At 36.7% G+C, this 10903-nt stretch overlaps 2 protein-coding genes across 2 annotated transcripts; both read left to right on the forward strand.

Moving 5' to 3' along the window:
- The first annotated feature begins 2224 nt into the window (after window positions 1-2224).
- On the forward strand, window positions 2225-6633 carry LOC18036555. Its single transcript, XM_006426750.2, has 7 exons — window positions 2225-2502; window positions 2909-3331; window positions 3432-3484; window positions 4250-4287; window positions 4469-4787; window positions 5323-5639; window positions 5766-6633. The coding sequence occupies exons 1-7, from the start codon at window positions 2490-2492 to the stop codon at window positions 6367-6369; spliced, it is 1767 nt and encodes a 588-aa protein (XP_006426813.1). The 5' UTR covers window positions 2225-2489; the 3' UTR covers window positions 6370-6633.
- A 548-nt stretch (window positions 6634-7181) lies between these two features.
- LOC18036556 (O-fucosyltransferase 36) lies at window positions 7182-9768 on the forward strand. The gene is made up of 3 exons (XM_006426751.2): window positions 7182-8446; window positions 8556-8805; window positions 9297-9768. The coding sequence occupies exons 1-3, from the start codon at window positions 7182-7184 to the stop codon at window positions 9471-9473; spliced, it is 1692 nt and encodes a 563-aa protein (XP_006426814.1). The 3' UTR covers window positions 9474-9768.
- The last annotated feature ends 1135 nt before the right edge of the window (window positions 9769-10903 follow it).

Here is a 10903-nt window from a genome sequence, read left to right on the forward strand (position 1 = left end):
GGAGGGTTGGGGGGGGGGGGGAGGGTAGGCATGAATATAAGGGTAAAAATATATTTTTTTGTTGGGCCTAGGGCTCGAAGGCATTTTCATGGCTCCACCTTCAGTACTATGACAAAAACAGCGGCATGTAGAAGAGTTGATTTGTATGTAATTGTTGTGTTTTTATGCTAATTTTGTTTTGCCGTGTTAATTTTATATAATGTGTAATTTGCTAACTAATAATGCAACCCCACCCATCTTTCAGCGGAAGCTCCCACGAAAGTTGCTAAAAAAAATAAAGAGCAACTTGGATTAGTACTTCTTTAAAAGATTAGCCAGCACTTAATTAGCTTACCATACGTTGTTCAAGCTTCCATAAAGTTTGAGTGTATTACTAAATGGAGATGGATGTTGATCTCGATATATATATATATATATATATATGTATATATATACCTACAGGAATAGGTACACACATATGGTAGCTAAATTGTTTGGTATTGGAAGTCTTATTGAGATTGAGCAGCATTTTGCAGACATCGGACAAACAATAGCAATAGCAAGTTGAGAGACGTATGACAGGAGTGGAAACGTGAATACTAGAATCAAAAGATAGCTATATACAAGTGTAAGTTTTAACTGTTCTTGGTCCATATACGTGAGACTCTCAATTAATTATGTACGAGTAAATACACGCGTGATAATAATTTAATAGATAATAATGAGACTATTTATTGAAAGTAACCTTTTTTTTTTAACTATAAATATATGCATTTTCTTGTTTCTAATCCAATACAAATCCAATTATCAAATAACCATTTTTTTTTTTCTATTTAAATTTGTTTATAGGTTGCACTTTGGATGATCGGATCTTTGTAACAATCAACTTTTTCTGGGAGGTTCCATCAGCTGTGCTTACTTTACTTTCTTCAATGCATTAGCCTTGCTTTGCACCAGCCGGTTTTGCAATTAATGTCATTGGCAGCTGCTAGTTTATGCTTTGGTGAGCTCTCATTTAAAATCCACAAGTTATATGGATTAGTGGAGGGCTAAGTTGCCTTGATGTTTTTAACCCATCACACCAAATCACAGCAAGCCTTTTGGAACTTTCAAGGATAATATTGTATATTTGGATTGGCTTGTGCTCATGGGTCAGTGCATAGACACCACAATTAACTGTATTAATTTGTTTCGAATGGTCCATCCTCTTTGCCTTTGGGCTATATATTTTCTCTATTTCTAGAGAATTAGAAGAAAAAAAGCCAATAGTTTTCCAAGAATGAATGTTGAACATATATTAACATTATGAAGAATAAGAAGTACAAGCTGATCATCATCAAGAGAAATCTCCATGCATTTTCTAAGACTTGACAGCAGAGACACCTCATAAGTAGCAAGAAACAAGACCGGCTCGCTGAGGAGAGCAAAAGGGCACATGGGCTCTACAAAGGGGGCAAGTTGAGTGAAGCACAAGCCAAGCATCAATGCAATGGGCATGGAACCCGTGGTGACATGTTGGCAGCACTTGAAGTGGTTCGGCTGAGGAGATCTTGCTGAGACACACGGCACAATCAGCAGTGATGCCGAGGCTTAGGCTGCTGCGGCTGCTCTTCTCTTTTTTGCCATGGTGATGATCATTTGACTGTGCCATCCATTTGGAACACAAATGGATTGAGTAGTAGAGTACTATTAGTGCTATAAGCATGGCCGTGGTGATCATTTTGCTGCAAAGCGATGGAATTGTTGCGTCATTTGTTATCTTTCCTTTAATTTGTAAGAAGAAGGAAGCAAACTTCTAGCATTGTCTGTTGATGAAAATATTGGATGACAACAAATTGATAAAATTTTTGCTTCTCTTCCCCTTTGACTAGCAAGACCAAAGTTTTGTATGTATCCAACTAATTAATTATTTTATTTCCCGGATGTTGATTCTTCATATGACATAATACTTATCCTTATTCGACTAGTACTTCGTCAGTTTTCGTTTTAATTTCCATCAATTGATCATGACAGCAACCAATTAGAGTGTAAGGATATTTCCAACTGTTCCAAGCATTGGCTTCTTCTGGGAGAGATTTAGTAGGGTGATGAAAAAAAATCCAAAATAAAAAACGATTAAGATGTGGGTCAACAATTGAATATTGATATTTTATAATCTGGGCCAATATTGAAGCCCAGCCCATCAAGATGAGAATAAACACTGGGCTTTGTTTCTGTGCTGAAACGTTCATTATCCAATATCCAGCTTTCCATAGATATATTTGAGAGCAGAGTATCTCTGTAGTTTCTGTGGCTCTGTCTCCCTCCCTCCCATTCCTCCAACACCCAACACAAAGTCACAAGCAAATCTGTGTATCTGGAATTCTTCTCTTGCGCTGTCGCTGTTATCTTTTCTCATTCACCGTTTTTGTCAATATCATTTTTGTATTATCATTCGTTGTTTCACTGAAACTAAGACTGCAAGTTGCTTTGTATTTGTATTTCTTGTTTACCTGAATGAGCTCCTATCCATGCCTTTATTAGGTACCTTCTCTCTTGTTCCATATCAACTTTTAGTTAATTTTTTTTTCTTTTTTGCTTTTTTCTCTTGCAGAGACTTTGAAATTGTCAACATGGGTTATGATTTTGATAGCTATATGTGAAGTAAATTAACCATTTTGGCTCTTTTGACTCACTAGTTGCTTAAAGGCATTGGTTGCATAAGATTCACATTTTTTTTTCTGTTTTCATTAATGGCTGAAGCAAAATATGCATGCCCTTTAGTTCTTAGGGTCTGTTTTTGAATTAATAGTATTATGAATTATTTCAGTGTTGGTTCTTTTGAATTGCTTGGTTTGACGAATTTCCTGTGTTTCTGTCATTGGGTTGATTTGATATTATGGTTTTAAGGCCGTAGGATTTAACTGGCTTGTCTGGAACTTGTTGACAGATATTGCTACTGGTCAGCCTTCCTTGCAAAACCATCTGGGTCCGCTAAGGGCACAAACCCTTACTCATGCTAAAGTTTTATCGTGTAAATTTACTTTGGGAGATGACAAGAGGTTATGCTTTGCGTCAAAGCCATTCCAATTCACGACTAAAACAAGTATTAATCTTGGACAAATTGAGACACGAAGAGGTAAACTCCTGATAACTGCAGTTGCTACCATTGAACCTGAGTGTCTCGTCCGTAAGGAAGATAGGGCAAAGGATGCAGTACTAGGTGTCGATGCAGGTCTTCCAGCAATGCAGTTTCAGTCATCTGATGGAGAAACTGAAGCATTGGATGAGAGAGAAAAGTTGAGACGGATGAGAATATCTAAAGCTAATAAAGGAAACACACCATGGAACAAAGGAAGGAAGCACAGTGCCGGTAAGTAAATGCTCATTACATTTAGTTTAACAGTTATCAATTAATTTTTTTTTTTTCATTTCCATGTAACATTCAGTGTTGGTAATCTGTTTGTGTTCAGAAACCCTTCAGCGCATCAAAGAGAGAACAAGGCTTGCCATGCAGAATCCTAAGGTGATGTCATGTAAGAATAATTTTAAGTTTTTCCTTTGTATGCCCTTAAAAATTATTAGAATAAAATCAACTAGACACCATTCAATGTTTAAGCCATGCCTTTTTTAATGCCCTATTTTGTAATTTGCTACTTAATTGATCCATGTTCAATGAATTTGCGAATTACCATCCATGTGAGGATGAAGGCTATTGGAGGAGCTCATGAAACTTAGGTCATTACTTTTAATTTAATGCTGCATCATTCTGGTAAAGTATACTAGTCAACACTGCATTTGCTGCTCTGAGATATTGCATTAGCTAGATAATCTGCCTGAATCACAGATTCTTATAGGTCCATAGCTTTTTAATTGCCAGTCTCAGCGGTACATAATATTGCTACCTGAACTTATTCGATATAGACATCCAAAGTTGATATTAATTGAGCTGACTACAAACTCAATATTCAATATAGAAGATTCTAAATAATTTATTACTTTGGTATGCCTCTGAGTTAAAATTAACAAGTTAACTTAAAAAGAAAGCTTTCCACATGTAGTGCTGTTGTGATTTTAGATGATTCTCTTGTCTTCATGGACCATTTTGGGCTCAAGTTTTTCTTTTAGCAATTTCAAGGGATAAAATATCAATGTCATGTAATTGTTATGTGGCATATAATGTAAATAATTGGATAAAACGGAACTGTGTTCTTGATTTCGTGATTTATCTTTGTAATTGATTCTGATTGCCTAAGTTTGTTTATTCTTACAATATAATTTTGCTATGCAGATCAGAATGAAATTAGTTAATCTGGGGCATGCTCAGAGGTAGGTAGTAATTACCATCTTTCTTACTACATTTGGAGTATGCTGATATAAGTTGGAAGTCTGCCTGTTCATGGGTTTCCAAAGAGTTCAATTTAAGTTGTGTGATTTTAAATTTTGATTTTGCACTTTTTCTTTATATCTTTGAACAAATATGCTCACTCTATTCTTAATGTTCTTACAGTGAAGAGACTAAGAAGAAAATTGGGATTGGGGTGCGTATGGGGTGGGAAAAACGCCGAGGAAAGCTGATGGTGCAGGAAAGTTGCTATTTCGAGTGGCAGAACTTGATCGCTGAAGCTGCTAGAAGGGGCCTTGCTGGTGAGGAAGAGTTGCAATGGTATTCTTATAACATCTTGGATGAACAGCTTAAGAAGGAGTGGTTGGAGAGTGTTGAACGGAGGAAAACAATGCCTAGGACAAAAGGTAGCAAGAGAGCTCCAAAGCCTGCTGAACAAAGAAAGAAGATTGCAGAAGCAATCGCTGCCAAATGGGCCGATCCTGTAAGTGCTTACAGTATTCAGAGCGTGCATTATCAATGTTTTTTTCACTCTGGGTAAATTTTTGGTGCATGTACCTTTGCAGCATAAGCACATTTCCAGCATGCAAGGGTTGACTTAATAACTAACTGTGAACACAATTTAAGAAAGCCTCAAATAGTAATTTCAAGGAATTCATCAAAAATCATTGAAGAATACAAAAGGGAACCTGTTCTTGTCAAACTTTATTTGGAAAACCTGGGATAAGTTGAAGGTGTCTATGAATATAACAATTATGTTGAATAGCCGTACTGAAGGAAAAATTTTCAGGATTCATTTGTCCACCGTCATCTTATCTGGTGAAAACAACACACTCACCCAAACATGGGATAGTTTCAAACATAATAAATATGACTTGCGCTCTCTAGAAGTCTTTCTTGAACCCAATTGAAAATACAGTTCATGCTGGCAAAAATTAATTACCATTTTTCATTTTTTTGACTGGGTAAACAGTTTTATTTTGAATATTCTTTCTTTTTTTTTTGCTTTCCTCTCCTAGGAATACCGTGAACGGGTTTGTGCTGGCCTGTCAAAATTTCATGGCGTACCAGTTGGAGTTGAAAGAAAGGCAAAGAGAAAGCCTAGAGCCATTACACAGTCCTCAAAACAAACGCCCAAAAAGAAAAAGGAAACTGATACGGACTTTTCTCCTAGGAATGAGCCTAACAAACAAATTGAGAAGTTCAAGTTGCGGAGAAGTAATAGGCCCTTATATAAGGATCCTTCTGCAGGTTCCAAGCTGGAGATGATAAAAAATATCAGAGCACAAAGATCAGCTACAGAATCTAAGAAAACTGAAGCCATTGAACGAGCAAGGTTTATTAATTGATCTGTGCCTGCGCTATTTTGTTGCCCAAATGCAAAGTTTTAACCTCTGAGTTTGAAGTTTCAGGGTTATTCTTTTCATCGTTAATGCTTATATCATATGACATCCTGCTGCAGGTTGTTAATTGCTGAAGCTGAGAAGGCTGCAAAGGCCCTCGGGGTTGCTGCAGTGAAGAGCCCTATTGCTCGAGCTTCCTTAATTGAAACCAGAAAGCTTATAGCTGAAGCAACTCAAACAATTGAATCCATAGAAACGGGGGAGATCACATCCAATAATGAAAATGATGGCTTTCCTTCTGCCATCTCAGCTGAATTAGTTAGTCAAGGAAAGAAGGAAACTGAAGAAACAGAAAATGGAGCTGTGGACCTGCCAGAACATGTAAGAGTAAATGGAAACCAAACACTAGCATGCGGTAAAGATGAGGATTTCAATTTTGCTAGTTTCACAATACCTGGTAAAATGAATGGTGAGGAAATTCTTTGTGCGAATTCAAATGGATATAGTTTGCAGACGCTGAATTTGGAGAGTCTAATGATGCAGTCTGATTCAGCAACTCATGTTGGCTATTTGGAACCAAATGGGACTAGTGAATACGAAAAGAATCCTCAGCCAAATGGATCAGAAGTTAAGAATATGGAAGTGGAGAAACTTTCTAAACCAGAAACTGTAACTAAAAAATGGGTGCGTGGGAGGCTCGTTGAAGTGACAGAAGGAGCTTGAAGTATTCCTGTTTATAAAACCCAATGAATTTCTGGGATGCTCAGTTTTCATCTCAGCTCTTTGGGCAGAGTGAACATGGGTGCAGCTATTTTGACCCCAGCAATCTTAGATCGTAGTATTTTTTATTCATGTAATTTATGTAATCGATAGAGCTCTTTAGCTAATACTGGCACACTTGCAGCGTTGTTATTGCTCGTAAGCATTGTTGTATCTATCACTAATTTCCTCATTCAATGTTAGACTAGCTACAGTTTCAAAAACTTGTGGGATGTCAAGAATTGCATCTTCTTAAATGATTTCACTTGCGCAAACTCGGTTTGACTTGTGAATGAAGTTCAGCCTGGGATTAGCAGAAGTCAAGACTCGTTTGTTTTAGAGTTTTCTGAGTAAAAGACATTTAACGGGTTTTTAAAATACAATTTGATAGCAAGGATCTATATAAAGTAAAACCAAAACTATGCCCTTCATTGTAATAATTTAAAAGATTAGGGATTCTGATGCTATTAACTACCGGGAATTTATCATTAATGGTTTGTCCAATACCAGCGATCCACGCGGGCGGTGAGAGTCGAGTCGGGCCAATTCCGAGTTCGGTAAGCAGCTAACGGGTCATTATCGAGTGGATCCACCGACCGACGTTCATTTTTCATTTATTTTTAATTTTTTAATTTTTCTTTTCTCCCACTCACTAACCAGTAAGTAGCCACCTCTTCAGATCTCCGATTCCAATCTCTAACCGACAACCACCGCAGAAAGAACATTACAAATATAGCCGTGCCGAATTGAAGCCCTCTCCCACAGATATCAACAAAATGGAGAGAGATTCATCGGACGACGACGACGATCGCGAGACTTTGATACATCAAAACGACACCAAACACGGCAACCACCGACTCCCAACCTCCGACAACAACGAAGACGAAGAACACAACCGACGCCATTCCACATTCCACATTGACGACTTCCCTAACGCCCCCCCAATCCGACGTCGTTTCACCTTCGACTTCAAAAAACTCAACAACAAAAGGTACCTCTTTGCTCTCTCCCTCCCTCTCTTAATCATCCTCCTTTACTTCTCCGTCAATCTACGTAGTCTCTTCTCTGGAAATTACGTCAACTTCAGATTTGACTCCCTCGCCGACCGCATGCGCGAGTCTGAGCTACGCGCCTTATCTTTGCTTAAACAGCAGCAATCGCACCTCCTCTCTTTATGGAACCAATCATTTGTTAATAACAGCTACGGCAACAACACTAATAATCCATTCTTCCAAGAAGCTAAGTCTGTGCTGCTTAATCAGATTTCATTGAATAGGCAAATCGAGCAGATTCTATTGTCGCCGCATAAAGTTTCGAACTTTACTCCGAACGACGCCGTTTGGGGCCTCGAAAGCTGTAGAAAGATTGATTCAATCATTCCAAACAAAAGAACAGTTGAATGGAAACCCAAATCGGATAAGTTCTTGTTTGCCATTTGTTTGTCTGGCCAAATGTCGAATCATTTGATTTGCTTAGAAAAGCATATGTTTTTAGCTGCTTTGTTGAATCGTGTGTTGGTGATTCCAAGTTCTAAGTTTGATTATCAGTACAGTAGAGTGTTAGATATTGAACATATTAATGATTGTTTGGGTAGAAAAGTAGTGGTGTCATTTGAAAATTTTATGGAAATGAAGAAGAATCATGCCCACATTGATAGGTTTCTATGTTATTTCGGGCTGCCTCAGCCATGTTTTGTTGATGATGAACATATAAAAAAGTTGAAGCAGTTGGGTATATCTATGGGGAAAACTGAAACCGTTTGGAAGAATGAGGATACAAGGAAGCCGAGTAAAAGAACTGTTCAAGATATTGAGGGAAAGTTTAAGACCGATGATGATGTCATTGCTGTTGGAGATTTGTTTTATGCTGATGTTGAACGTGATTGGGTTATGCAACCGGGTGGTCCTATTAATCACAGGTGTAAGACTTTGATTGAACCTAGTAGACTTATTATGGTTACCGCTCAGCGCTTTGTCCAGACCTTCTTGGGGAGTAATTTCATTGCTCTTCATTTCCGACGCCATGGTTTTTTGAAGTTCTGGTATGTTTTTTTTATTTTGTTTTTTCAAAATTTGTTCGCTGTAGTTTCTAGTTAACTGCTGAGAAAATGAAATGCAAGCTAAAATGTTGATTCTTGGTTATTTTGACAGCAATGCTAAAAAGCCTAGTTGCTTTTACCCTATCCCTCAAGCTGCGGATTGCATCACTCGGTTGGCTGAGAGGGCCAAGGCTCCAGTTATATATCTTTCCACAGATGCAGCGGAGAGTGAAACTAGTTTGCTGCAGTCACTAGTTGTGTTGAATGGCAAGACTATAGCACTTGTTAAGCGACCTCCTCGTAATTCAGCAGAAAAGTGGGATTCTTTATTGTATAGACATCATCTCGAGGATGACTCTCAGGTGAAACTATACTGCCAGACTTTCTCTAAGTGGCTTGGGTGTGGGGATTCTTACTGATTGAATTTACTTTCAATTCCTTTTTAATTATTTTTTAACTAATATTCCCAAAGTTGTATCTGGTCAAAAGAACACGCATTGAGTTTATTTTCCCTTGTATTTGTTCTACTGCAAAGGTATTCTTGAGGTGAGGATTGGCTTTGGTGGTTCCTCCCCTTGCCATCCTTTTTCTATGAAATAAGAGATGCATTGTAGGTTTATAATTTTCAGTTGAATGCTGAGCATTCATTTTTCCCGCTTGTGGATTAAGTCCAAGAAATCTTCTATGGGTTGGGCCATCTCTTTGAAAATTTACCGAATAATTTGATATTTGCAAATTGCAGTTATGTTAGTCCTCGAATGCCTCTTAATAAGTTTCTCAATTAATCTTTCACGAGTTTTTTTGGCTTGATTCACTTGTATTGACATGTATTCCTCGAATTTTTCAATTGAAGGTGGAAGCTATGCTTGATAAGACGATCTGTGCCATGTCTAATGTGTTTATTGGAGCTTCTGGATCTACTTTCACAGAGGATATCATGCGGCTACGGAAGGACTGGGGATCAACCTCCTTGTGTGATGAGTACCTTTGCCAAGGTGAAGAGCCGAACTTTATAGCAGAGGATGAATAAAGATACAGATTTTCACCATCTGCATCTTAGTTCAAAGGGCAGAGGAATTTGTAACATGAACTGTTGTAGTGTATGATAATAGGTTGGTAGTCTTAAATTTTGTTTCACTTATTTTATTGTATGATAATGTCATATAGAGTGTCACTTCTATTTTTTAGATTATTTCATTTGTCAGCCAGTGTTTAGAGAATGGTTCTTGCGTCACACACTTGTTACTTGTGAATTTGGTCTCTTACTCAACACATTATTTTGTATCTCTTGGAAATAATATCTCTGTATTTTGGCTTTCCACCCATGATTATTGATGCAGCAAATGTAGAAGACTTGGCTGGTTTCTTTTTCAAATTTTTTTTTTCGTCTGTAAGAATTTGAGAAGGATCTAATTTGTTACACGTGTAAAATATGAATTAGAACATTTCACCACTTTTGCTGGACATCAATTTGCAGACCGGTGGGCTAGCGGGGATGATAATATCTTGGATGCTTCCACTAATCATTATTAGCAGATTCTTATTGACTATTTGCAGAATATATTAAAATAGTTAAATTGTTTAGTAAATATTTAATTTATTAAATAATTTTTTCTTAGAATTAACAGAATTATCTGTTAAAAATTACAATAAATTTTATGCATGCCTATAACAGCTTCACATAACACTCAACAGAAAATCCCTGATGTGTAGCCTCCCTCGAACTTGTTATTTTTTGTAAATCAAATAACTTACATCACTAGTTAACACTTAATTATTATTTCAACTAAATGACTTGTAGTCCGCAGGTGCTACTGAATGAGTGGGAATTGCTGAATCATAATCTAAATATGCCACATGACTCAGCTGAGTCAGCTCACACTCAACAGTCAGTAGATGTAAGCTAATAAGCCCTCTCTAATTTTTTTAGGGAAATGTGATACCGGTTGATACAATTATTAGGCGGTTTTATAATTTTTTCCACTGGAGAGCCCAACGTTAATACCTCACCTAGATATAAATGAAAAATAAAAAAATAATGTTAAATAAAAAAAAAGTAATGTTAAAGATTTTAATATTTAAATAGTTATCAATGGGCCTTTAGTCCAATGAGAGATGTATATCAAAATTATATCAGATGTATATTAAAATTATATCAGATTGTAAGTGTTTTAGTTATACGATTATAAATATTGTAAGTGTAATGTCTGATGTAATATCAGTAATAATTTATGTATATCAAAACTATATCAGAACTCTAAAAAAAAATATTTAAGTAGTTTGAATATTCATATTTTTTATGGTACATTAATAAATAAGTGATACATAACAAAATCCTATCTCAAGCTTTATTACATAACAAAATCCTATCCCAAGCTTTATTTGATTTAGGCAAATCTCAGGAGTAGTTTGTATGATAATTCAAATTTTAGAGTAATCCATTAAAGTATTAGTAACTTT

Source organism: Citrus clementina, unplaced genomic scaffold (assembly GCF_000493195.1).
Source record: "Citrus clementina cultivar Clemenules unplaced genomic scaffold, Citrus_clementina_v1.0 scaffold_7, whole genome shotgun sequence".
In the NCBI taxonomy this organism is placed as follows: domain Eukaryota; kingdom Viridiplantae; phylum Streptophyta; class Magnoliopsida; order Sapindales; family Rutaceae; genus Citrus; species Citrus x clementina.

Bases quoted from the DNA above. Each gene is read 5' to 3' on its own strand.
- LOC18036555 (XM_006426750.2), top strand. The intron at 4,788-5,322 runs GTAAGTGCTTAC...TTCCTCTCCTAG, and splicing joins CTGCCAAATGGGCCGATCCT to GAATACCGTGAACGGGTTTG. The intron at 5,640-5,765 runs GTTTATTAATTG...ATCCTGCTGCAG, and splicing joins GAAGCCATTGAACGAGCAAG to GTTGTTAATTGCTGAAGCTG.
- LOC18036556 (XM_006426751.2), top strand. From the start codon at position 7,182: ATGGAGAGAGATTCATCGGACGACGACGACGATCGCGAGACTTTGATA. The intron at 8,447-8,555 runs GTATGTTTTTTT...TTATTTTGACAG, and splicing joins CATGGTTTTTTGAAGTTCTG to CAATGCTAAAAAGCCTAGTT. The intron at 8,806-9,296 runs GTGAAACTATAC...TTTCAATTGAAG, and splicing joins ATCTCGAGGATGACTCTCAG to GTGGAAGCTATGCTTGATAA.